Source organism: Cephus cinctus, unplaced genomic scaffold (genome assembly GCF_000341935.2).
Source record: "Cephus cinctus unplaced genomic scaffold, Ccin1 Ccin1_scaffold0407, whole genome shotgun sequence".
NCBI lineage: Eukaryota > Metazoa > Arthropoda > Insecta > Hymenoptera > Cephidae > Cephus > Cephus cinctus.
The window spans coordinates 454,981-482,647 of record NW_014333091.1 but is presented as its reverse complement, the minus strand read 5'-3'; the positions used below and the strand labels follow the sequence as shown (position 1 = coordinate 482,647).

The following is a 27,667-nucleotide window of genomic DNA, read 5'->3' as shown; positions in this document are numbered from 1 at the left end:
AAAAGAGAAGCGCGTGCCACGTGCCGATCGGCGATCCTGTATCTTCAGTCCCGAGTCGACCGATTCAAAATGGTCCAGCAGCATCCGTGACGCGCAGGACACGTTGGATGGTCCGCTGGAGCGAGCTGCAAGTAAGTACCAGGTACAGACTGGAAAAGGACAAGGGACGTGGATTGCCTTGAATGGTTAATTAAGAGACCCTTTAATTTTCATTTTACTTAGTTTTATTGTACAAAACAATACCTAGGTACCTACATTTCGCAAATAATTTAAGATACAATTAAGAGTAAGGATTGACTATACCATTGGCTTTAGTCGAGGTGACGTTCAGAGAGAATTCGGAATGTTGAATTTCCAAACGAGACCTCGAGTAACGTCGTCCCTCATCGGATCATCAAATTTCGCTCTCGCGATGACCGTTCAAGACATTCGATGACGTTCGATGACGTTCGATGACGCACCCGTCGAGAGACGTACACTGAAATTCATTTTGATTCCCGATCTTAACAATTGTTACAATTATCTTCCGCATAAATATACATATACATATAGATAGATAGGTAGATATATAAATATATGTATACATACGTAAGCGAAGGCTTACTTCACATGCACTCAGTCACACATTCTTTCGCAGGCACACGCAAACACTTTCTCTCTCTCTCTCTCTCTCTCTCTCTCTCTCTCTCTCTCTTCTTCTCGAAGTATTTCGGTTACGCAAGGGAATCACCGTGAATTCCAAATCACAAGAGTTTCAAGTCATATAAATGCTCAAGATTGACACGTGAGTGCGTGCTACTTTCTTGACGGAGAAGATATTCGACGCTGGTAACTCGTAATATTCATACATACGTATGTAAGGGACGTTAGGAAGGATGAAAATTACAAAAAAAAAAAACAGGGACATTCGATAAACGTTGCCTGTAACAAAGTGGACCTGGTTGTCGTCTTGGTCTTTATCGTCGCCATCGTCGCCAACGTCAGGGCAAGGAAAAAGGAAAGCTCCAAGGTCACGTGCCGACGAGTAATCGATTCAGTGAGATTTCAGTATTATTGGCTACAGGCTACAGGCTACAGGCTACAGGAGTACAATAACTGATAATCATTGAAAGATCGAAATGATCATTTTAGGAATAAGGTTCACGGGGCTGTGAAATTAGATTAACTACGATCTTAATATTAAATACTAGTTAAGTCGCGGTAATCAAAAAGTATAGTTGATACAAACGGCTGCCATTAATCGGTCAATTATTGGACTGACTCTGAGAGACAAGATAGTTTGGTGTAAGGACGTCCATTGTAAGTGGCAGTAGTATCGATCTCTGAACGATTGATAATATTATCAGACATGATTATACAAGGTCTGCTAAAACGCTGCTAGCAACGGCAGTAATAAGTATAGTAACAAGTAGTAGTAGTAGTAGTAGTAGTAGGTAGTAGCAGTAGTACTAGCAGTAGTAGTGACAGTGATACTAAAACTAGCATTTAATGCTAATTAAACGAAAGAATGATAACAATAAGAATGAAATGAAAAATGAAATTTCGAATAAGAGCCTTTGAAGATAGGTGCGAGAAAAATGATTCTTGTCGATAATCTCAAAGCACCTGTCCTTGTAATATAAATCAGTGTGACGTAATCAGTTATTAATTATTATTTTACGTGCGTACTGGGTTTGTCCAAAAGAATATGTATCAGTGACGACAACGACGACGATGGCAGCGCCATCTGATAAAGGTCCCAGTTTCCATATTATGTCTTTGATCTAGAAACTCGAAAGGGATAAAAAAAATAATCAAGCTTGGAATTGGAAATCGATCGTAGGACGACAAAAAAAAGAATTGAAGGGAGATGTGGGTGAAAATGTAGGAAACGATGAAATGACAATGATAAGGAGTAAAAGCGACTAGGCAACTATATCATGGCAGTGCTTTGCTTCCTGGTGGCCTGATGCTCCAGCGTTTACGCTTCTTGGCGTTAGAGCAGCTTCCGGACAGGTACGCTCCTTGGCGACAGTGACACTCGAGGTCATTCTCGAATTCTGAAACAAGAGATAGCAGAGATTAGACGAGGTCGTGACAAATGAATGAGCTTAGATAATTTCGATACAGGGAGATGCTGCGCTAATCGTGGGATGACGTGGTGGAGCAGCGAAGGCAGTGATAAAAGACGGCAGGGGACAACGCAACGGAGACCAAGTATCCTGATCTGAATGAAGGACGCCTGGTGCATTCTAGGCAGGCAAAAACTGCAAAAACTGCACTAGGAAACCACGCCCTGGCCGACTTGTGTATCCTCAGGGACATTTCACCGGCACTCGCAATGCTAAACTGCCAGGTAAATATTCCTGCAGTTGCCCTCGGTGTATTATACGTGTACGACTGACAGAACTGTGCCATATTTTAGAATTCAGTAGCATCTACTAGCTTCTGGCATGTAGTACAGTACATGGTTATAGTATCCTGTAATAATAATGTCTCGATATGCCTGTCGACCGACTACCTAACTGTCCAGCTCAGTTTGGTTTACCCAGCGACCCAGCGACCCACCGAGCTAGGTACACAGGAACTTTGGAATCTACATGAAATACGTGGATTATCAGTGAACGATAATGTTTCGTTTATTATTTTTTTTTTCTTTCTTACGTTCTGCGTAACAGCGAACGGCCTTCGTGCAATTTTGTCAAGGGCGATTTTTTGCCGGGCGACAAGGTAAAAAAAGAACGATGATCAATCGACGGGTCGCTCGATGAAAAGCTCCAACGATCTACGACGCCCGATGGTTCACGGTGCATGGATGCGGGTAACGGTTTGCGCTTTACGCATTGCGACGCCTTACGTTTTTCTCTCACGTCGTGACGCCGAGGCACGATGAATGGAAGAAGGCTCGATCGAGAGTGAGGGAACACTTCCACTTTCTTTTCGATATTTCTGGGCCAAGTTCACTCGAAAAGCGGGACACGGTGAAACTTTCTTTCGAGGTGGCGGTGCTCCTAGGCCAAGATTGCGCGCCTATGGACGACGACTTACGAGAGAGCGGACAAACCGCTCTCGTCCTCGAGACCGAGTGAACGCGTCATTATGCCAGTGCGTGAGTGCGTGAGTGCGTGAGAGGAGCGAGCATAGAGACGATGCTCGAATGACTTTTAGTGAAGTCAAAACAAGGACGGGTGAACCGTTCGGAAGCATTGAGCTAAGCATCCGATGTAGCTCTTCCTCGTGAACGGCAGAAGAAAGAAAGAGCATCCAGTGGTCCAGCAACAAGTAACAGAGAGCGGCTACGAGCAAGACCAGGTTGCCCGATACCAGGCTGGTCCCTGCCCCTGAACTTGGTGCGCCCTCCGCCGCCCCCCCAGCCTCCTCCGGTAAACATCACCTTCTTCACCTTCTTCACCTCCCTTTACCTGGTCAACCGCCGACCAATCCACTTCCCTCCCCCGTTTACCCTCTTACCTGCTTCTCGGCTTGTCGGCTCGCCGTTGACCTACTTTCGCAGCCTGTGCCTACCCGATCTCTCCGCTGCGGAATAAATATTGAGTTACCGCGGCATTTTCTATAGGGTGAACCACCTCCCCCCCCTCCTACTCCTCCTCCTCCTCCTTCTATTCTCCCCTGGGGAGGATAGGCCCCGCGAGGTGAACCTTCACGAGCACGTAGCTGCATCAACTACTTACTGAGAGACCTACACGTAAGATCTGTGACGCCTTGATGTCCCGTTGGCTCGTGCGGTATTTTTACGGTACAGTTAGCGATGCTGTTCGGTTGACTAGCCGACTACCCTACGTACAGCTGTACTGACGTACTTTGACGATGGTTACAGGGACAAGGAAATAAACCCCTCCTCCCCCGCCTCCCAACTCGTCTCTCAGCGACCACGAGCGACAGACCGACAACAATGGTACAAAGACAACAGAGCGGTAACATCGAGGGCATTAGATTATAGAGAGAGAGAGAGAGAAAGAGAGAGAGAGTACAGCTCTAACACGTACAACTGCATAATCATTAGTTTATATAACGAGTCATTTCCCGCGACCACGTGATTTTCTCGTCAAGGCGATCCGCTCACTACTACCAATCAAAGGCATTTGATTCTGCCTCTCGTCCTGCATTTTGCATCCAACGTACAACCACGGATAACGGGGTGCCTTTGTCCTAGAAGCGCCAGCTTATCCGGAATTGCTGAGTGTAAGGCAATCCTCCGAGTTGACAGATATTTTAATGATAAAACATAGAAGATAACGAAGGAGGAAGAAGAAAGGAATTCATCTTCATGGCGGAATGTATGGTTGGGTTGTTAGGTCATAAGACTGATACGGTCTCCCGATCAAGCATCCGGCTGTCCTTGATCGATGAAACGGATTTTCTCTGATAAGTATAGGTAAGGTCAGGAAAAGACGCTTCTCCGTACGTGGGTAGTTCGGACTCTTCCGGTAGCTGAGCAGAGGACGGGAGTCACATTGTCGATCCAAGATGTCCAGTCTTATGGGAATGGACGGGAAAATGCAAGAGAGGAGAAAGATGAAGGCAGCTACGGTTGCGCGTTGAGAATTTTCTCAAGAGGAGTAATGAAAGATTGAAGAAGCCGCAAGAAGAAATCGGCCGCACGAGAGAGGCATCGGCAGAGCTGCTCTCCCAGTAAATGCCACTGGTTGGCATTATACCAGTTGCCGAGCTAGACCTTCGATCGATGTATCGCGCATCCGAGATGCCGTCGAGTCGAGGAATCGAGGAATTGAAGAATCTAGGAGTCAGAGTAGTCGAGAACTCGATTAATTCAGCCATTCGGTCCTTTTGCTGATCTATGCTTTTAGAGATTTATATCGAAGAGTCGGCGGGCGACGTACTTCCGCGGCTACGAGGAAGCTCCTCTGGATGATCATGCAGACTCGGCGCAGGTTGTGCGAATCATAGCGACAAGTTAAAGAGACGAAGGACGGGTCAGGGCTGCGGAGGACGAAGTGCGGAGAAGATGCATCGGCGGTGCAGCGGTGCAGCGGTGCAGCAAGTCGGAGCAGGCGTTCGGATGAGCGAGCAAGTATTGTGGGGTCGTTCGATCTTCTTCCAGGAGGAAATGCGAGAGTAGAATTTCAGGAATGTCAAATTAAATTCTGGTCCGTCCGGTACGAGGGGGCCGCCCGACGTAGCTTTTCAAATAGAAATGCTCCTCTGCTGCTGTTCGCCCGAGTCCTAGGATGAGGCTAGGCAGAGAGAGGTGAACGAACCTCGAACCTCTCGGCGGAGAAAAAAGACGAGCAACGAGGAGAAAAAAGAAAAAGGTGAAGAAGAAGAGGAAGAGAAGGAGGTGGTAGAAGAAGGAGGATTGTGGAAGGAGCGCCAGGAGGCAAACGAGGAGGAGGCGAAGGTGGTGATAGAGAACGGATAGGACGTAATCGAAGGGAAGAGGAACGATCGACCGTTTAGAAGCGATAGAAGAGTAAGCGGGAGGCGTTATTATTTATATGAAAATAAAAATATCCTTGACAGAGTCCAAAACAAACTTTGGAAATACTAGAATCTGATGTCCTCTTATTGTACGCCGTCTATATTATTCTGAGGAATTCAAAGAACAATCACTTGTTGATTCGACTATTCAGTAAGATCAAAAGACAAACTCTCGACGCTTCCAGAAACAGAGACAAATATCGAACCTCCATTTCTTCCGTCAAATCGAAAATTAAATGTCGAAGAGAAAAAGCTGCTCGCGCGTTCGCCTGTCCGAGTTCAAATCCGACGATTGGAATTGGTATGCAAGCAATGGCCCCGTCTGCTGGCCAAAACTTCTCGGTCAATAGCTCCCTGTATATCTACAATATATGTATAAACTTTGTATTTCCAATACGTCGTAGAGCTCGAACGAGCATTCGATTCGATCCGCCTATTACAACGAGAAAGATGATTGGCATGCAGCTCGCGCGGCATGTTGTCCTAGGTCACACGTGATGTGCTGATCCTCTCTCGGCGGCATTCAGTCAACGGAATCACGCGAGCTTTTCTCCGTCGAATCTTTCCAATAAACATCGAGAAATAACTAGAGAGCTAACAGGGGCACTCGGGAGCGTGTGGTGGTGTAGAGTCACCAAAACAAAGGAGGCATTACGAGAAGTTGGCAAAGGTGTCAGGCTGCGGAGGAGAGAATCGAGTTTGGGTGTTCGAGGAGAAGGCATCCATATGGGCATCACGAGTAGCCTATTGGACATGGTGGGAGTATTCGACGTAGTGGCTGTCGCTGTGGGCAGCAAAGGTAGCGCTGGTGCCGGTGCCGGCGTCGGCGCTGGCGGTGCTGCTGGCGGTAGCGCTGACGGTGACGATGGTGTTCGTGGGGCCACTCGACGGGCAGCCAGCTGAAGGAAGACAGAAGGATTGGCCCGCCGAGGGAGTGCGAGCGAGAGGGCCAATGCCCAAAACTGAGGTAGTGTCAATGAACCCGGCCATGTGAGTTGAGGTTGCTTGCCACTATCGGGGTCTTGTCTTTCCCATGGAACCGAGACTAATTTCGTTCTTTTACGAGCGGGATAAAGAAGATATTGAAGAGAGAATCGAGGAGAGAGAGAAAAGAGAGAAAGAGAATGAGAGCGAGAGAGAATCATTCCTGTAGCACCGTCCTCCGGTCTTATTAAAAATTCGGGGCTACGAGACGTTTGGGTCCGATAACGAATTCTATTCTTGTACCGTTTCTTATTTTTATTTCTTATCAATTTATCCTTCCATCTTATCTAAATCGCCGATTTTAATAATCAGAAGGTACAATTTGTCTTTCGAGCTCGAGTATCAAACACCTTGAGGTCTGATCCGCGATCAAACATCGAGATTTACGCGTTGCGTGACGTAACAGCTCAAGATATCGGATTGTCGGCCTTTTAAATTGACGGTCACGCGCGGGTCAGCCAAGTCTTACTGGCAGGCGAATTCCCACCTTCTCATCCATCTCATCCAGCTCATCCATCTCGTCCTCGTCGTGCCCACTTTTCTAGCTGCCTCTCGAAGTATGGCTCAGTAGAGAACCAGTATGTATCTACGTATATACATGCGAGTCGAGGAGGTGAGCTGGAGGATGGGTGTTGGAATTGTTCCTCGAGAATGTCCTAACGCTGGGAGCACGATAGACAAATAACCTATAAGTAGAAACAAAAGGACTTACTTTGGATGGAACTCTTGATCATAGAAGAATATTCTCCTGACTGTCCCCCGATGTCTTCCCTTTCGAATGTGAATGTTCCATCCCCATCTCCTCAGGTTCGGCGAGGACGTTTCCTCTCGTCCCCTGACGTATCCCATGTTTGGCCGACTGGTTGGCTGGCTGGCTGGCTGGCTGGCTGGCTGGCTGGTGCGCTCGCAGGGAGCAAGTGCAGGACTCACACGTTGACAGACGGGCCCGAGTGGCGGCAGGGCGCCTCGACGAGGAGGAAGAGGAGGTGCGACGCTAGTCGCGGGTGGTGAGGTCGCGCGGGGAAACTGACCAAGAGAGTCCTCGGCACAGCGAGGCTCTCAGTACTGGCCCGTGGGATCGAGACCAGCGGCAGCCATGCCTTCGGATGGGTCGCGCGCGATGTCCCCCACGAAGTGCTAGGAAGTCTGTCGATCTTCGACGTCAGGACGATCCGTCCTCACGTTCCTCCAGGTCAGTACTGTCCTGTGGGGTCGAGTCCAGCCATGGTTATCAAGGAGTGTCCGAACAATCAGCAACGAAGAGATCGAAGCGCGAGGATTCTCCAATTCGATGACGATCTGGTGGCAGTTCTGCAGTGGGCCTTACGGCGAACACTTCGAGGATGACGTTCGCGAATACCCTCTCGGGTACGATTGACCTCGTTTACAAGAGCCACTTAATAGAGACCGGTAGGATCTAGTCCACCAGCCATGTTGCAAGTTTTATGCAAATATAATAATACTGTGTTCTTTCCTCTTTGTTCAGTTGACAACTTCAGTTCTTTCAGTAGAGACCAGTTGGGTCCAGTTGTATTTCCATCTTACTGCTAGTTTCACTGGCTGGTAGCTTCCTGCTTCGCGCGTTCAGCTCAAGAGAAAATATTCCTCTCGACGTTATTTCAACAATTTCCAAGCTAGACTCTGAACACAGCTATTTCTTCTCTCTCTGTCTCTCTCCTGTCTCAGTCTCTTCTCTCTATTTTGTCTGCGACAGGTTTTCGGCAACTTGTCACAGCTGCAAGGCACGTTCGAATGTCGCACAAACTCACGAAAACAAAACGATAACGAGGTAGAACGTGCGTTCAGTAATCTTAAATACAGAGATTACAGTAAGGATCCCGTGACAGAGATTGAGATCCGGCAGTAGACGCACGTGTTAGCCTTGTATATTTCAGTACGGGGACGCGTACTCGTGCGTGAGTTAAATCGAGACCTCGCGCGATTCCGTAAAGGATTCGTGAAAGGTACTTTCGAAGGAAAGTACGAATCGTTCGATGCTACCGGAAACTAGCTGCTGTGCGTGACCGTGCCCCACAGAGCTCTGACAGCTCACGGCGAGTGGCCTCGCTTAAGTCTTGGCTGGCCCCCACCTGGCCGACGGAGAACTCTCTTCATTGGTGCGAACCCGGCTCCACTGGAATTGGCAGGGGGAGGTTTCGGAAAATTTACCTCCATCACGGAACTCACCCTGCCGGTCTGGTATCGGCACGTTTCGCCTGGAACATCATCCGGGGTGGGGCTGACACTGGGCCATGCCACGCCGACAGCGACAAGGCCCCTGCCCACCGCACGCACCCATGGGACCATCGTGGACACCAAGGGACCCCATGGGGAGACCAGAGACACAATTTGGGCTTGCTGCTGACCTTAAAAATTGCAATAGAAAATTATTAGAGGATCGAAGGAAAAGAATTGGGTTTTTTCTTTTCTTTTTCTTTTTTTTTTTTTTTAAATGACGTATCAAAGATCTCAACCTCAGCTCCATTTACATTGGCAAACGTACTAGAGCGGCAATTGGCTTACAGACGTTTCATTCAGCACTTTTGGTAGAATTTAGCAGAACTTGATATTGTTTCTAAGAAACGACTGGTTATTTCGGAATATTTGCGATAGATGTGGGACTATTGCGTCACATAAGAATTCCACTTTTTTTTATTCTATCGCAATCTTCATTATAGTAAGTAAGTGATCGTTTTACTTAGGAGCGGGCAACAAATACTCCGATAAATCGGGATCGATACACATTATTTTCCTTCCTCGCATTTGTATTGGAGTCCAAAGGTATTGCACTGTATTGCATTTTTAGGAGCAATTGAGATACGATTTAAACTTTGAAACCTTTAATTTGAAAAAAATGTTAAAAGCGACGTCATCCATAAACTTTCTATTGGTTCAACGAAACAATTTGTCACTAATGAAACGCATGTATCAGATCCCGTTATTCCGACAAATTGACAGTTTACGTGCGATATTGACCATAGGACTTTAGGGCACTTCAAAAATAATTCCCAAAATAATGACCGATATACCAAACACCGCTACTTAACTTGCCCCATGAATATCACGTGAAAACCTTTTGGAAACGTACAATAGGTCCCATTCGGATGCCCCCCTACCCCGCCTCCCGGTGGAACGGGCTCCTGAAATTTTGAATAGCTACTCTGCTATGCGCGCACATTCGCACTTGACATACGAGCAGATAAGAAAACTCGTTAGCTAATCGAAACTATCTGTGGAAGCAATCTACACTTACGTAAGTGTACTGAAACGTTCGAACGACGCACGTGTCGACGTGTAGGTAAAAATTGTTGGGACACGAAGACAATTTGGCTAGGAGTAATCCCCAGGGTCTGCGGGCCCCTTACCTTTTCTCGCAAGGCCTCCTTTCGGCCTGTAAAATCCACCTATAACTATAAGCATCAAAGTCTTAGGAGCCTCTGAAAAGCTACTTAGAGAAATACTTAATAAACCCCTATTCCTTAACCAAAACCCTTGAGGAGTAAAGAAAAAAAAATGAACGATCCATAGGACAATTGGCAAACCGCCTAGATGGCAATTAAAATTTATGGATACCTATAAACAACGCCATTACATTGTTAACTGAAAGGGTTTACGACAAGGTCTTGTTTGTGGTCGACGTTAAGGACAGCTAATCCAGTCCAGAACCAAACTCCAGTTCAAGGCGGTCCCACACTTTGCACTTTCCTAATTAATAATACCGAACCTGATGCGAACCAGGTTCGCCTCCTTCTGCTCCTTAACCGAGTCAAGCCGCATCATTCCCCCAAGAAGTTCCGGACGACGTTCCGGCTAATATTCCCGAGTGTCTAATCGCGACACGACTCTGCCACCTTTTTTCATGTAAAATCGAAACCCTGGAGTCGTTCCGGGCCGGCAGCGTATCGAACCAAACGACACGGAATAGAGTAGCCAGTAGCGTCCACGAGTCTCTTCGCAAGTTCAGCGTGTACTTGGAAGTTCGCAGTCCCGACTCTACCCGTCCTCGTGCTCATGCTCGTGCTCCTCCTTGTCTTCTTCGTCTTCCCATTCGTATACCCGTGCTGGTGCCCGTGCTGGCATTCGTATTAGTGCGCGATGCCGTGTTACTGGGATAAAAGGTGAACGACTCGTCGTTCCACGGGCAGCATCCCACGTTGAGGGAGAACTCGCGGCGCTGGCCTCCGTTTTCCATGGAGACCGAGACGACGCCAGCGTCGCTGCCATCGTCCGACATCATCCGACATCATCCGACATCATCCGACATCATCCGACACTACGATATTGACTGTGACGATCAAGCGCCAGGACCTAATGCAACATCAGAGACCTGGCCCAAGAGAGACGGGACCTCCTCGTGCTTTTGTATCGCGCTATAGAAACTAGCCAGCAAGGCAGCAGTCCGATTGTGCAAGCTACAAACTGCCTGGTTATGTTGGCTGCTTGGATGTTGTCGCAACGCTCGACCAATGGCAGACTCCTATTCAGTGCTCGTGGATTCACCTGGTGGCCTACCTTCCCGTTGCACACCACCCAGAGATCGTGGCTCATGCGGATGGGTTAAGTACGCGTGGCATTCTGCATGAATCAACCTGTATCACGGTAAATAAACACTTTCGAAGTATCACGCGCTTCTGAATTTTCAAAGGGACTCTACGAATAATCTGCAACCAAATTTCTCCCTCCTCCTTCCTTGTTAGCCTCTCCTCTTTCTGGCATTGGGTACCGTTTACGTGTATCCTCTCCTATGAGTCGAGGTCACCGATTACGACGTCACGTAGGTGCAACGTAGAGCGCAGCGGTGACGTCATCAGGCTCATGGCACGAAGACAAGGTTACGTGACGCGATATCGTGCACCGAGACTCTCGGAGGTGGTGTGCGTGAGTTATCTAGGAGAAGGAAAGACAGAGAAAGTACTAAAGACAACATTGAGGATGAACGGAGACAAGGAGAAAGCAAGAGAAGAGTCAAGCGAGAGTGAGAGAAGCTGACGGCTCGAGGACGAGGAGACCAGAGAAGCCAGGATTGGCTGGCTAGGAGAAGCTGCTCCCAGTCAGAATTTATCTTCCGCCGCGGCAGGAGAAAGGCGGAAGAAGGAAGGAAGAAGAAGAAGAAGAAGGAAAGGATACTCCTAATGGCGGCGCTCGTGGTGGTCGCGTTGTTGGGCTCCCGGAGAAATGTAGGCGACGTGCGTGGCTGAGTTTTGTCTCGCAGTCTCTCCCTGACCTAACCACTCGGCTCGCCTCGACGAGATCAAGTCGAGTTCGGTGAGACGCGTGTTGTTGTTGCAGTTGTTGGTGGTGGTGCCGCTGCTGCTGCTGCTCTTGTTGTTGTTGGCCCTCCTCCTTCTCTTCTTAAGCATGGTCGCGACGCCGCTGATGCTCCTGGCGTCCCGACGTATGCTGCCATGCATTAGGCACAGTAGCTATATATATATATATATACTTTGCTTGAGGCTTTTACACTCCGCTCCGCTCCGTTCCAATCCGCTCGACGAGCCGCCACGGCAGTTAGTTTCTACGCGTGGAACCGCGTTCAGCGCGGCGCAACACACAGCCTCTAGGTCGGCCGTTCACCCTGTACCGAGAGTATCTGCTCCCGACGGCCACTGTTAGAATTAGCAAATTAGCATTAGAGATAGATGGAGTTTCTTTGCTTGTATTTACTTGGATTCTCTTTATTTCCAGCACTGTGATTAGGCTCGTTTAATTTCTTATGTACCTTCGATACATTTCAAGGCATCCTTACATATTTTAACGTAGACTCGTTTTGCTCTGGGTTGCCTGACCTAATTTTACTCTTTCTGTTAATTCCTCTAGGCTTAGAAGCCAATTTTTGTTCAGGAAATCCTGTGCAGGCGGGACTCTTGCAACATTTGATTCTGATATCCGATCATTGACGTCTCGGACAATCTGGCAGTCTAACAATCTGAGAACAGCATGCGATAGAGAGAGAGAGAGAGAGAGAGAGAGAGTGTGTGTAAGGTATTATGTGCGAAAGAGAGAATGACATATACATAGGTATATATCACAATGAGTGCGATGACCTGGCGAAACTCGAGAGCACGAGCGACCCGCATCACCGAAATCGCTCGATCACCAAAGGACTAGAGCGAAGAGCTCGCTGACTGATCTAATGAATTTATGAGAGAATGAGAAACTGAATGGCAGTTACGCGCGGAGAAATCCTAGGATTGGACGTTGAAAACTGCTCGGCACAGGAAATTCCACTTATCCTGGGTACTTTCGCCAAAATAAAAAAAAATAAATGAAAATGAGTAAACGGCTGGTTGATCGCCAAGAAAAACGAAAAGACGCGAAACGAAGCAGAACTGCCAGCAGAACCGTCCAGACTTGGACGTCCGAGTGCCGGTGTTCATCTGTGCAGAGCGTCGGCGTCGGCGTCGGTCTAGGACGTCGATCTTTTATGTTTTTCTTGAACCCAGTTCGATAAGGAAGTTGAGAACAGAAAGAGAGTCGGTCGAGTGAGATTCTTAAGAATGATATGAAAAAAAAAAAGAAAAAGAGTTATTAACCCGCTTCAGGGAATTCCAGGTTTGCCATAGCGACGCTATGCCAATGGCGTCGCGGTGCCGGTCAGCATCTCGCGAGAGTGAAAGAGGAAAGTTTCACCGTTCGGCCCGAAATAAAAACGAACGACGAATCAATGCTGGCTAGTCCAGTCACTCGAGTCAAACGGGCACAGTGTCAAGGTAGTCAAGGTGGCTGCGGGGTAGGGGCTAGTAGTACTGATATTGACTCTTCACCTACCATCGCACTGTCGCCACTGTCGCCACTATCGCCAGCGACATTGCCACATTGGCATCCTCCATCCGTGCCCACCACCATCAAGCCTCGCCGATTTCAAGCGAGCTAAACTTTCACGCGACTTTCTTCTTTGCCAGACGCGCTGGCCTAGGTCCGACAATTCCCGAGCGACCTGCCAGCTCTCACTCGCGCGCCAATTGCAATTGGCAACGGGCGACCGGGAGAAAGGTAAAAGGAAACGTAAAGCCATTCTCCAGGAATCAGCTATCAGCGACCATGCGCACGCGGATCTCTTGGAATACGCTTGCTCCAAAAAAACAGGATACGGAAGTTAGGAAGAAGATGCTGCGTCTTCGATGGACCCGTAGGAGCTGTTTGCGCACGCGCTCGATATTGCTCAAGAATGACAAAACGAATCGTCATCTCGAAATATCGTTTCGGCTGCTGATCGCAACTTTGGGTTAAGGAAGTGTCCTTCGTTTCTTGCGAATCAGTCGTATCGAGATGAGCAATGAGACTGAGACGATGCACAGCTGTCCGATGATTGCTTCGAGCGCGCTGCCACTCTTGTAACCTGCTCTCGAACCGAAATGATATTCAGTCGAGTGTTTCGACAGGCGGGTGTCGTTAACCTCCCGCGGATCGTGCCGCAAAGCAATTGTCCATCAAAAGTCTAGGACCTGCCGTCTTGGACATACTCCCTTAGGACTATTTCAATGCCGTAGGGCATCCCGTAGGTTGCGAATTGGGCGTTGGCCTCCGTGCAGCGGGACGCGTGGAATGCCACGTGAGACCTCTTCTAGCGTCCTCCACCTCCATCGCCACCTCCTCCACCTCCTCGTCCTCCTTTTCTTTCTTCCGTGATACCTTCGCCACCTCCATCTCCATCACGCACGTCGATGAACGGGCCGCCGTCCTGCTTGAATCTTCTAGCCGCATTTAGGACGGTTCTTCGATGGCATTTGAAGAAGAGTTAAAGAATTCCCAGCGAGACTACCGAGATAAATTGAATTAGACTCCGATAGTCTCCGACAGTCACAGACCATTACTAATCGGCAATTAGCACCTACCGTGTGCCGATACGCACGCTTAGCAGTGCTACCACTTTCATCCCACTCGCGCCGTTATACATTGAAACTTCGATACCCCACTGGATTGCCTAAAGCACGTTACCAGTCATTGCATCGATGCAGTCGGACTGTACTTGGGCACGGTAGCGCCGCAGCGACGCGGCGCCAGGCGTCCTCGGTGTCGGCATACATCATGCGCCTCGCAGTCATCGGCCAAGAGTCGTACTGAAAAATGCAGCGGCCACTCTGCCGTACAATCGGAGCGGCAAAGAGATTTTAGTTAATTAAAAGTTGAACCTCCACCTCGGGACTCTCGACCCGATACGGTACCGCAACCTCATTTTGCATCCGCAAGACGGTAATGTCAGAAGAAAGGTAAAGGAAGCAACGCGACTCAAGAAGGAGAACGAAGGGCGACTGTTATTCGAGAAGGAGGATAAAGCGAGAGGGAGAGAGATCTTCGGTAAAAAAGAATAGCCAAAGACAGCGGGAGGGAGAAGGATGGAAACGGATGCTCTTACTCGTATACCGTGCGTTCGTGAACGGCTGCGTTAGCTGATTTTTTTCGGTGCCACAACGGCTAAGGCTAACTGTATTTTGACTTTGTGGCCTCAATTGCGGTAACACGGTAACTGGCTCTGCGACACCCTGAGTAACGGGCCATGGCGAAGGCACGAGGTCCGGTAGGTAGAGCGAACCTTGGTGCACGCGTCAATTGCGAGAGCATCCGTGTGGGATGCGTTTGGTACTTGCAGCATCACTCTAATACGTGCACGGTACTGTTAGGCCGGTCGGAGATTCTGGCTCAAGATGCAGAACTCGCGGGATCCGGAAGCACGCGAGAGATTCCGCGAGTGTCTGGAAGTTGCAAGAAAAGGTAAGGAAGGATACTTGAGAGGATTAGGAAGAATAGTGTTACGTCATTATTCAATAAGTATCTACGTCTTTCGAATAGGTCTCGGTCCAAGCCTTTTATTCGACACGTTGGATTCATGAGCCACGAGAGATTCACGTGCCTCGGCACGCGACACGTCGCTCTGGTTTCACGGTAGTGGGAGTCAGAAAAGATCAGGAAGTAACGGAGAAAGGTTACGCACGCCCTTTCATCCCTGAATCCTACCTTTTTTTTACCCTCTGCCTCCTGTCTGCTCGGGCTGATTCTATGTGTGCGGAATCTTCGCGCCCCTTTTGCTTCTTTCAGTCGTTTTACCCGTTTTATTTGGACTTCCTCCCGAGCGGAGCTGAGGGCAGCCTAACAGCACCTGGCTGAGATAGCCTGTGTTTAGGAAGGAGCTTGTCGAGAAGTATGGGAAGGCAGTTCACGCTACTTCCGGGATCTCATATCTTTGATCGTCCGATGTTTCCGGAAAGGATGTTTCCTTTGTAAGAAAGATGCTGAAGTAAAAAAAAAAATGAAGATGAAAGATCTTGTCGCGTCGTTTGTCCAGATCCTTTGTTGTGTCTCCTTTATTCTTTTAGTGCTCTTCTATTGCTGTATTTAATGCAGCCTTCTATATGGACCGGCCTGTGACCTTTAAGTAGACATATGCTAGAAGCCATTGGAATCGACATCGGATATCGGATCAGGGACTAGGAGTTTCAAATGAGGAGGTGATCCTTCCAGTAAAGAGGTGAGTGAGTGATGATTGAGTGAACCAGCCTCTTTTTGGTCCATATGCAGATGTCCAAAGGCCCCAGTGAAAGGACACCGTTTAGACGATGAGGAACGGTCAAGAATGGTCAAAATGGTGAAAATCGGAAAAATTTTCAATGCTCAAAGAGATGAATCGATGGTCGGCCCATCGAAAGGAGAAAAATGTCTTTTTAATTGGCAATTAGACGAGTCGAGCGTATCTCAGCTGGTCCCTGGAAGGATGGAGACATTCAAGACTATCGAGAAGTGTCAGAAGTACTGGAAGGGTGCTCGATTCCTGAATGGGCCAGACGTCCAGGCGTCCAAGCGTCCAGACGTCCAGGGTAAAAAGACCCAAAGTGCCAGTGTCCGGCATTCTTCGCTAATCCTCTGGACACGTGTACCTCTCAAACGTGAATTCAAAGCATCCGAGCCATTCGAGCTATTCAATGTCCATCGTGGGCTCACTGCGGATTCATCAGGAGTCGAGGGGCTGCCAGTGTTAGCTATATATATATATACGCATGTTTACTTGCATACCTACACTGGACATCTCGCCTTTCACCACTCACCGTTTTACACTCTCCGCTCGAATTCACCAATTTCTTTATAATTTGAAGTTTTGCCATTTTCCAAACCCTTTGGACCAGACTCCTTTGACTTGTCGAATGGGCACGCGCCCCCAATTTTTTTTTCCCCCAAAAATTCTTTACAACCTCAAAATCATCTCCGTTGCAAAAAATTGCGCAGACATTTCCGCCTATGAGAGATTTCTAGTACGCCATATTTATTTTGTTTGGGTTATCAATTTATTGCTTTCATATATCTTTATGTTCAGTACTCTAACATGGTTTACGCTTTCCTTCTCGAGTCTCCAGCCGTGTTTCTGCGTTTGATTTACCATCGTTTCATTCAGGTGGTGATGTTTCGAGAACAGTTATGTGGGAGTCTAGGTCACGAGGCGTGGCTTACATGTAACAACGTCCACTGTCCCATAGAACAACAGTCCTATTGGCCAAGAAACGACAGCAGACATGCCTCGCATAATTAAGTGAGCCGCATTTTCCGGCGATGGAAGCACGGCACTCTTAACTCCTCGAATGAAAATGACTACGGGGACAGGTAGCTTCAATGGCTCGCTCAGTCCATACCAAACGTGCCAGTAATATCGTTCAGTCGCTAAAATTTACTTCCAGCAATTTCACAGTATCACGTACAGATATCCTAAATCAGTTTGAATTTCCCGCCTATCCTTTATTATCACAATTCTCTTTAAATTCCCAGAACAAGCGTCATATGCAATAAACGTCGTGGACTGTTAATAGTTTCAAGAGCCTAATGCCCCACTAACAGCGTGACCCTTTGCCTGTGTAAATTAGCAATTCAAATAGCTAATTACGTGTTGCTGAAAAAATGCCTGGACGTTAATTCGGGTGGGACGTGAATTCTAACCGGCAAAAGCTTCACGGGACGGTGTCTCGTTTTGATTTGGATGCTAAATCCAAGTAGACGACGAGATCGTTAGATGGCGAACGGTTATATACACAGCGGTGACTTTTTGGCCTGAATTCCTTAATGATATGCTGCCGCTAACGTCACGAATCCTTGACCGTCGTCGCTACCAAACTATCCAGCACTTATAGGTACATTACTGGCTGACTAACAGACTAACAGACTAACTGACTAACTGACTAACTGACTAACTGACCAGCTGCCTACCCTCCTTCCTGTCTTCCTTAGTCGTTCACATATTCCTCTTTAACTCTGCACTATACTAATCAGCCTAACTACCTATCTACAGAAACTACTTGTGTACCCACCTACCTACCTACCTACCTACCAACCTACCTACCTACCTACCTAGCCAAGTAGTTAGTAAGCCACGTTAGCGGAATCGCTCTTACTGCGAAATTGCGCAGATAAAAAAGAAAGTTGAGTTTGGTCAAAATGAAAAATATAAGGAATGCGTAATAAATATGGATTTGGGAATTTCGGGCGAACGGCGTGTGGAACGTAATGGACATAGGATGCTGCTGGCGATGGGGAAAGAGAAGGGAAAAAAAGGGACAGACTAAAAAAGTGAAAACTGTCGAGGGAGGTTTGAGGCGATGACGTAAGGGCGCGTGCGTGCGTGAGCGCGAGGGACGTTGGACGGGATATGGGACGTAGGGTAATACGAGGAGAAGTAATCGAATACGCTCGCGGCCCGCTACAAAAGAGAGGGAGGATAAAAAACAGCGGATAAGTAAAGACGCGGAAGAGACGTGCGGCGAAGCGGCGGAATAGGCCAAACCAAATGCTACCGGGACAGAAGGAGGGTCCGGCACAGGATGCGGCAATTTTTTGCTAAGAGAAATTTTTTTCTGAAAATGCATAACGGGATCAGAATGGATCAGAAACGTGGAGCAGGAACGAAACGCTGCGGGACTGGAAACGTGCGCGGAATCTACGGGCCATTTACCAGTTTCCCAAAAGAAGTCCGATGGCTAAAGTCTCCGGGAGACTTCGACGAGATTCTTCATCTGTAATCTGGTGATCTTACTTTCTGCCTGTATTTCGAATGTTTTCGGGAAAAAAAAAAAACGTGAGGAGGATCCTTAACGTGCTCTCTGCATCTTATTAACGTCACGTCAGCCGATCCTCCGCCTATTTCCACGGCTCTGGCGGCTCTTCACGTGGAAATTTAGAATTTCCCGTCGGTGTAATCGGATGACTGGCTTCCGGGTCCTATTGAATTAGGGTTTCCTGCAGCAGACGCGCATAATGTCCCTCTCTCCCTCCCCCATTCGTCCCTTCACATGCATTGGCTCTTCGTTATCATTCGCTGGCCGCGCTCCGTCCCTTCCCGACTGTCCTCAGAACTCGGTTAACTCCGGCCACGAGTTCAGGAAGTTTCGTCAGCACTGGAAGGTTACCAGACTCGTGCAGTCGAGGAGTGTGCTTGCTCCGTTGCGTGGACGACCGACATTCGCAGCGAGTCGCGGACAGTTCAGAGAGAGAGAGAGAGAGAGAGATATAGAGAGAGAGAGAGAGAGAGAGAGAGAGAGAGAAAGAGAGAGAGAGAGAGAGCCTTCGAGCCATAGCGACTCAGCTGATCGTGAGAGTTACATACGAGTCAGCTGACTCTCCCTCGATTCCTCGACTCCTCCCCTCACCACGGGTCACTACTAGACTCCTCGCTTTTTTTCCCCCCATTGTTCTTCATTTTCTCACTAGGAATTCTTCGATCCAGGAGTCTCTCGAGCCATCGAGTTCCCTTCCGTTCCACAGACCCACCTCGCATGTAATGAAATACTACAGCACATAGTAGCTCAAAAAGATAGCTCATTGTACTCGGTTTGAAAATTTGCCAGCAACCGCTGAGCCATCCGAAGGAGCAGAGTGCAAGATGGATGAAGCTGGAGCAAATGAGAGAATAAAGAGGAGGAGGAGGTGGCAGGCGATACGTTAGCGGGTGAGTTCGACTCGGTGGAGACCTGGTGGCTGCCGAAGGAGGTGCCGGGCAGGCGGAGGCGAAGGGGGAGGGAAGGAGTTCGTATCGCGGATGGCGATGGCGATGGCAGAGTCAATGTCCTAGCGCTCGCACTGGGTCACGGCGAGTTGCGGGCATCGACCCAGCGCAGCTCCTCTTTACTTTGCACAGAGTTGCTCGCCGCGCTCCTTCTATACTCTGTATATACGAGTACACGCTATACTTGCTATACTGATTCTGACTGCATACTGGGTGCTCGCGAGACAACACTATGTCCTCTTCTTCTTCTTCGTCTTCTTCTTCGACGCGTCTATCCCTCTATTTTAGCCTCTCCCCTTGGTCCCAATGGACACTCGCCACTACTGTCGCCGCCTACCCATCCAATCATCCACCCACCCATCTATTAAACCACCTCCAGCAGTGATACGCTATGCCCGTGCTAAACGCGAATGGTCCCATCGTGCTGGAGGAAACGGATGATCTTGGGGGGAATTATGTCGCGAAGGACGCGAAGGTGTCTCTGTCAAAGATAATGGGAGAAATTTATACGGACGGTGGAATTTAGTTACTTAGTAAGTGGCAGATTGTCGGACGATTGCGCAACAGGTATTGCATGTGCGTATGGAGATTCTTCTAGACTGACTTCGATCGTTGGGAATTAATTCTCAGGTCATTTTTTGACTGGCTAACTTCGTATACGTTTACGTGTCAACTCTTACGGCTGATTGTCCTACGTCTAGTCAATTCGTCTCATCCTATTGCACGGTTAAGTCTTATCTAGTTATCGACTTAAAGGACTTTTGATAAAGTCTGTTATCGTTTGAGAGAAAGTGGAGATTGAGAGTGAGTGGTTGATCCTGTTTAGATGCCTGATCCGAATGCTCAATGATATTTCCCAATTACCTAATTAACGAATCACCCAAATACCGAATGGATCTAGAGGACTGATCTTGCTGGCTTGAACCACGTGAGATCTTCCACCGAAATTACAAGGAGAGGAGGCTTCGATCGGAACCGTTACGGCTTCACCTCCAATTCCTCGATTTGCTCAGTTTGCTCGGTTGGTCGGTTCGAGTGGCACCCGAAGCCGGCCCATTTTTTAACTTGCTCTTCCCTCTCTCTCTCTCTCTCTCTCTCTCTTTCACTCTATTCCTCTCGCAGGACCTGAGGCTCTTTTGCCCTGGACACCGACACACCAGGCCACTACTACTACTACTACCACTCTCAGTCACCGAGATCGGGAACATTACCGTACCTCCACTGGCTTCGTTCACAATCATCGACGTAACGGATCTCGATGACCACGGACCTAGTTCGTTGATGGTTTTTCATCGGTCAACCCGATAAGAGTTATACAGAACCTGGAACAATGAGTCATAAGCGATCTTAATTTCTGTATGGCACTGCTTTTCATATATTTCAACTTGTCATTTTCCTCTCTCTCTCTCTCTCTCTCTCTCTCTCTCTGTGCATTTCTGATTGGCGATGAGCACTAGGACCTGATCGCGATCATTGTCGCGGTCGCGGTCGCTCTGCTCAATGAACGAGTGGCCTGGACTGGTGTGGAATGACGCAGCGGTGGCGCGTCATGGGCCAACCGCCTTCAAGTCGTGAGAGTACACGAAATCTCTCCGACGAGTGGACTTTCACTTTGTTTCTCTTGGTTGCATAGACTACTTTTCCTTTCGAGCCCTTGGCTGCTCCTGACCATACCGTTTAGTTTAAGATTCCCCGAAGGTCTCGCCAGTTATCTTACTTGTGCTTGACTTCCTTTGTCACTCGGTAGCTTTGGGCGTTCGGGCGCTTTGGTAGAGATGCTTGGCGATGCTGCTCCTAATTCTAAGGACACAGATTTAGGAAATTAGGACGTCGGTATACCAAACTTCGAATTCAATCGTCGATCCTCCAAGAGCAAATGTATTCGCATGATTCTGGATAAGTCTGATGCAGTTACGTTGACAGATCAGGGGAGAGAGACGCAGACGACAGGTCAAGTAAAGAGAAGGCAAGGCAGGACAAGACAAACTGAACCAAGACAAGACGAGCCGAGGGAGGACTCCTGAGAAGCCGAGACAAGTCAGTGAGTGAGTGAGTGAGTGAATGCGTGCGTGAAGGCCTCAAGAAGAGAGAAGAGAGGAAGAGAGGACGAGATGAGGGATAAAAGAGAAGAAGATGGAGTGGAGGGAGGAGAGATGATGCAGTTGTGCGTTTGCAAGGAAGGCGGAAGGAGGAACTGCGGAGGGAACCGGTCCCGGTCACTGGGCCACCAGGAGGCCGTCGAACTCGCCACTCTGTCCCTTCCCCTTCCACGGGTTCGTCCCTCTTTCCGTTCCTCCCGGCTTCCCACCTTCAACTCTGCCATCGTTCTTGCTCAGCTTTAGGCCAGCTCTGCCTCAACTTCTTCAAACAATGTCAGTCTTTATGGGCAAGAACGACAATACCAGTCGATACCTGCTGATATCTTGGGACCAAGAGCTACCTCACGACTATCTTTCTACTAAGTCATTTCGCGGCTGAATCTTCGTCACACTTCTTATAATTCCTCCTGATAAAGAATACCAAAAAGAAATCTCTACTTTTTCAACGTGGATCTTGTGAATACTTCACTTTGATTAAAACGTTGAAATTTTTCTTTCGCCATTCTAACTGCGTCCATTAGCTTTTCTTATTCTTTTTACTCTTAAAAAACTTATCGAGTGAAAATGTGATTGAGATTTCTAATATACATTTGTCATTAATAATTTGCTGTTTCATGTTTATAAAAAAACAGCGGTTAGGCACTGAAAACTTATTAACCTTAATAAACCTTATTAACCTTAATAAACGTTAAAATAATAAAGTTAATAAAAACACACTCGAGAACCTTTTACTTGTGCTGCTAATGAAATATATTTTTCCGAACAATTTCATGAGAGTTTCATATGCATTTATCGACTACACAAATTACGAATTTGCATAGTCTTCAAAACAAAGTCAGCGCCATCTCTGACAGACTTTAAGAAACTCAACGATGGTTTATCATTTCCTCTTACTCTTAGCCTGCATGGATACACTAGGTTGATTGAAACGCCATCTAGTAGTCCTCGCAAGAACTACCTTCAGCCATAACACGATTATCTCATTCTTTGATTCATTATAACGAATACAGGTTTGCAAACTCTAGCTCCTACAAGAACCCAATAATAAATCAATCAGTTACTAAAAATCACGGATTACCTTTAAAATCATAATCCACTACCAATGACGCAGAGGCCAATTATGCTTATCTATTCCATTTAATATCAAGTACAAGAATTGAGTCCATTCCTTTTAGAATTTGGTAGGCATATGGGTTCAAGAACGCAAACAGGTTCTGAAGATTGACATGGTACGTAAGAGGGTGAACATGTCGCCGGTGCTGACGACATTGGATTCTGTGGCGTACAACACGGCATGCACTGAACTTCGCAGGTTGGAGGACAGGGTTGACATGGTTGGCAAGGTTGAGGCGAAGGAATACATATAGGTTTACTGTCGATTTCGCAGACATATTGCATTTCCATTGGCAGATCATTTCTCACGGTGAGACACTTGCCCTGTATGAGATAGCAATAGGACAGGGCGAGGATGGGATTACCACTGTAGGGTTGGTGATGTGGATTGGGAAGATGTCCTGCCATGTCAATGTGGGTAAATTTCAAGGGTGAACAGCTGCAGACTCCGTGCTGGAATTATTAAGTCATTAACAGTTAATTATACGTAGAAAGTAAGTATCCTATTTATTACAGTCCATTAGGACTCAATTGTTATATCACAATAATTTACGTAGGAGCGGCCAGTAAAATTAGTAGGCCACATGAAAGACATTGTAAAGGAAATAGAGAAAACAGTTTAAAGTTAGATGGTTCTCTGTGAATAGCTGTAAAAAACTGTACAAGTTCTACTGGGTTACTCATTTCAAACGCAATTAAATTTGCGACTTATACTGATTGCGAGTAGTCCTGTGTAGGATAGGGGGGTAGAGAAGCTACTGGCTGAGGGTGATCAGGGTTCAGGAGAGCTGGAAACAAAAAAGGGGATATCGATTTTGGAGTTTTTGCCACTCCAACATTATTTTTGCTGCTCCTGGACCTTATCGGTAGGATTCTTAATTAGAAATCGATTGGCGAGTGCCAGGATAGGAGCACCGGTAGGCTGATCCGGCAAATCACCAGCGCTCCCTCCCACGTCCAAGTGGCAATATTTTATAGGTTTTCCTGAGCCTACTCCATGCTGAAAGTTTGAGTAGAAAATAATGTCAAATCTGTAAGCTTTGGCATGAGGCATGAATGTTGTGTTTACCTTATCAAGACCGGAGGCCTTAATGAGAAATGCTGCCGGACCCTGATGACCTCTGTTAATCTTCGTGCTGGCACCTCTGCCAGCCTGCAGGATATCGTCACCTTCGGCTTGACCCTCGTGAAACCGAAAGTCTTCTCGGCGGATCCTGGATATTTCGAAAGGATCAGCCAGGACCTCGCCAGAAGCCTGAAGCTTTTCGGCGTTACTGACCAGTCTGGCAACGGCGTTATCCATGGCAATCTGTCGTGATAAAAATCAGATAAACGATGAAGGAATTATTAATAAATCGTCAAACATTTGTTATAGGGAAAAATTTCAGTTTTCATTAATAAAATTACTCACCGAATATCCTTGACCGGCGCTAAGGACTGCATGTCCCGTCAGAGTGGCTATGGTGAAGATGTGCGGATTGACAGAGCACAGAGCCATCTCCTTCATGTGATATAGTGCGTCGGCCATTGCCATTCTCCCTTCGGCATCGGTATTAGCCACGCGCACTCTGGCACCGGATTTCGCTGTTATTACTTCGTCAGCGACATAGGCATTCTCGCCGACGCTATTTCGAACGACGCAAAGTGTCGCGACGACCTTTACGGTTGGCGGTTGCAGAAGATTAACCACCTACACGAGACAAGTTCTTTCAAATTTTAATTTTCATTAAATCGTTTCCTTTAACTTACCATTAATTATGATAATTTATCTAACCTGCATAAATCCAACGCAGGCAGCTGCGCCACACTTATCCCTGGACATGCCGGACATACTTCCACCAAACTTAATATCCGCACCACCCGTGTCATAGGTCACACCCTTACCGACTAACATCACAGTCTCGAGAACGCAAGCAGGATTCGCAGGTTCGTAGGTCAAGAAAATTATACGACCAGCATGACGTGGAATTACGGAAGCTGCACGATTTACACTTGCAAAGAGCGGATACTCTTGTAACAAGGTATCCTGGTCGTTCACCACTTGCATCATGACATTTGATCCGCAGAATAGTTGAGCAATGTATTCCTCGACGCGCGGAGGCGCCATTCGTTCAGGGTCGGCTCCTCCTGTAAATACCTTTAAATTAAATATCTGAAATTTCTTTCTGTTAAGTGAGATGACATCATCTCCAATAAACTGAATGCTTAAGTGAACAAACTATTATTTTATTCTATCAATTTTCAAGTAACTTTCTATCTTACCAATATCTCTGGCGACATATCTACCGCTTTCCAAGGCAGACGCCAGTTTTACGACTCCCTGAAGTTTCTTATTGCAAATTGGACTCCAGACACCAAGTTGGCACGCCTTGTAGCATTTCTCAGGACCAATTTCTCTCACCTCCAATGGCTGAAATTCATGAGAAACCGTGCATGTGTTCAAATCCTATAGTTCACTAGTCCGTATCCATGGTATCTTTTCTCACCTCAATCTCATTAACTATTCATCCATTCATCCACTCATCTACCTATTCATTCACCGAACAAGCTGGCAATAGTGTGATCCAGCATCTGGAATACTTACCACGTAAAGCCCTTCGAGTGCACCTAGAAGTGTTACCAGTTCGACATTCTCAAAACGGACATCCGGTAAAAGTGCCAACAGCGGGCAACGTACACCTGCCTTCAGAGCTCTGCGATGTAGAAGCGAACAGAGGAAGTGTTTAGTAAAATAAACAAGAGACGTCTCTTGCAAGATTTTCACGTTTATAAATAGAATAAGTTATTCGGATGTAGGTCGTGTAACCTTTGGATTCCTTTGGTCGCTGCTTCCCCAAAGCTTCGAACATCGTGATAATCCATATTGAGGGGACCCGTTGGACTATAAACAAGCCTTTTTGCTGGTAGATTAATAGGGAGAACAGCTCCAATCGTCCCCAAAGCGGAGTCGATTTGTGCAGCAGCATATAGAACCGTTTTGAAGGGTTCTGGTTCATCGAATCCGGGTGCACTTCCAGATACGAGGATGATCCCATCGTAGTCGGCGCTGCATAGATTGGCTTCGATTTTCAACTGACAAGGCATCCATCTAAAAAAAAAATCAAAAACGTTTATCAAGCTTTACTTAATCACCCTTCTAGATTTAATTAGTCGTCGCAATCGTGTATCTACAGGTAGTTTTTAAAATCGATTATATCAACTCATTCGAGAGAGCCCGAACAAAAAATCAAACCAAATAAATTAATACTGTGACGTGCTGGCGCACGTCTCACCGTATTCTAAAGTTTTTTCTCTGAAATCTTTAAAAAAAAAACAGCATTGTTTTGTTTTTATTATTAAGAGTCTTGTATTGACGGATTCATACGGCCCTAACTGTTTTGCAGGAGGCACAGAGACTAACGAGAAAATAACTGCGTTAAATTTTTAAGTTATTACTCTCAATTCAAGAGAACCCACCAACCATAGAAGGAGAGACAGGCGGCACGAGTTTGTAATTTGTAGCTACTCTAAGGTCAGAAATAATATGATCAGAGGTAGTTTAATATGCCCTATGCGCACAGTCTCCTATTCAGACCCTCAAAGGGGCCGCGTCGCTTCGTTTCCACTATACAGGATTAGAGAGGATTAACCAATCGCCTGCAAGGGTTAAAAAGAAGTGTAGCGTAATTGGTGAATCCTCTCTAAATCTTGTATGGTGGAAACGTAGCCAGTGGTGGTACGCATGCCTACGTAGCCGGAATGGTCGATCGATTGAGTCGACATGCGCGAGGAAAACATTCACGAGAAGCATCTTCAGAATTTCAAGAACATGACAACTGTTCTTGCCATTGGAAGCTGCCGGCTCAAAGTTGAATCCTGAATACGAGTTGACACGTCCTCGTGTCAGTGACGCTTTAACAAACAAGAGTGGGTACTAGAAGGAGATAAAAGGAGAAGAAACAAGTGTCCTGAGGTTGACTTCTTCTTTTTCGTGCCTTCAAAGAAACATGCCAAAAGTGGAAATAAAGCAGTCGACGAGAAAAAGGAATTTACGAAGGGGACTACCATTGAAAGTTATCATCAAAATGGAAAAAAAAACGAATGAGTGCGAACAGTCAAATTAATAAAAAAGGACGCGTGAACGATGAAAAGCCAGTATGGAGAGTTAGTGTGGATCGAAAGGAAAATTTGCAGAAACAGAAAGAAGGGTGCTGAATTTGTACACTTACCTCGATTCCACGGCCATTGTGAATTTGACGTAAAACTGAAGCAAACGTCAACGGAGGTAAACACGCTTTTTACGCGTACATGGATTCACGTTCCCTTGTCACTAAGATGAAACAAACTTTCGAAGAAATGACAAGAAGCGCGTTCTGTTGATTTCACTAAGAACGCACTGGCGTGTTACAAGCTAGTCGGCAATTTCCTGAGAACCTTTGCGGAGCAGCAGTCTATGGTGTTGGTCGAAGAACAATGAGCGGCAATCGTCCGGTTTTCTGAGCGAGGAATGCGAGGGATGGCGCGATGCAACCTGGAACCATGGCTGTTCAGATGACGAACGTAGTTGAGAATGATACTGCCGCGCGCTCTGCCGGTGTTTACCGACTCAACATCGCTTCCTGCTCAGTTACGATTTCTGTCTGCCACTCGATCGGTTTCTGAAATCTCAAATGTTTTTCAACACATTTCAGCACTTTTCTAACAAACTCATCTTTCCTTTTGTCTTTCCCCTTGATTTTGCTCTTATCCTACTCTACCTCATGTATTTACACACGTACACTCTATGACGATCCGCTTTTCATTCTACACCACTGTGAGTGGGAAAACGACGCGCGACGTAACAACCTCGAACCAGAGCACATGCTTGTATGTACATCTGACGGTGCAAGACTACCGAGACTATCTACTGTAAAATATTCTCAGGCACCGCCTGTAGATTATTACCGTTATCACCTGTACCATGACTGCCTGTTACTGTCGATAACCGCTTAGATCGTCCCGATCGCTGCCACAATGGTACGGAAGTCGTCCGAATTTCATGAAAATCATTTTTATTATAATTTTTGAAAATTAA

At 47.0% G+C, this 27,667-nt stretch overlaps 1 protein-coding gene and 2 long non-coding RNA genes across 4 annotated transcripts; 1 reads left to right on the top strand and 2 right to left on the bottom strand.

Annotated features, from left to right (window-relative positions):
• LOC112494316 lies at positions 1-22,033 on the top strand. Its single transcript, XR_003059601.1, has 3 exons — positions 1-131; positions 2,110-2,335; positions 21,326-22,033. It is a non-coding gene; the product is annotated as an uncharacterized LOC112494316 (long non-coding RNA).
• LOC107267559 lies at positions 207-8,486 on the bottom strand. Its single transcript, XR_001537638.2, has 2 exons — positions 7,136-8,486; positions 207-2,039 (listed from the first exon to the last, which is right to left on the bottom strand). It is a non-coding gene; the product is annotated as an uncharacterized LOC107267559 (long non-coding RNA).
• A 586-nt stretch (positions 22,034-22,619) lies between the features above and the next one.
• On the bottom strand, positions 22,620-27,493 carry LOC107267532 (putative aminopeptidase W07G4.4). 2 transcript variants are annotated; one of them, XM_025084862.1, is made up of 8 exons: positions 26,823-27,493; positions 25,421-25,702; positions 25,199-25,307; positions 24,877-25,024; positions 24,389-24,741; positions 24,026-24,304; positions 23,684-23,923; positions 22,620-23,067 (listed from the first exon to the last, which is right to left on the bottom strand). In XM_025084862.1, exons 1-8 carry the CDS (start codon positions 26,837-26,839, stop codon positions 22,645-22,647), a joined length of 1,851 nt encoding a protein of 616 aa, XP_024940630.1. In that variant the 5' UTR covers positions 26,840-27,493; the 3' UTR covers positions 22,620-22,644. The 2 variants fall into 2 exon arrangements, with proteins under 2 accessions (XP_024940630.1, XP_015594857.1); XM_015739371.2 differs by lacking the exon at positions 22,620-23,067 and adding an exon at positions 23,092-23,614 and having other exon boundaries at positions 26,823-27,478.
• Between the last annotated feature and the right edge of the window lie 174 nt (positions 27,494-27,667).

Bases quoted from the DNA above. Each gene is read 5' to 3' on its own strand.
- LOC107267532 (XM_025084862.1), bottom strand. The intron at 24,742-24,876 runs GTAAGATAGAAA...AGGTATTTACAG, and splicing joins ATATGTCGCCAGAGATATTG to GAGGAGCCGACCCTGAACGA. The intron at 23,068-23,683 runs GTAAACACAACA...TAATAATTCCAG, and splicing joins AGGCCTCCGGTCTTGATAAG to CACGGAGTCTGCAGCTGTTC.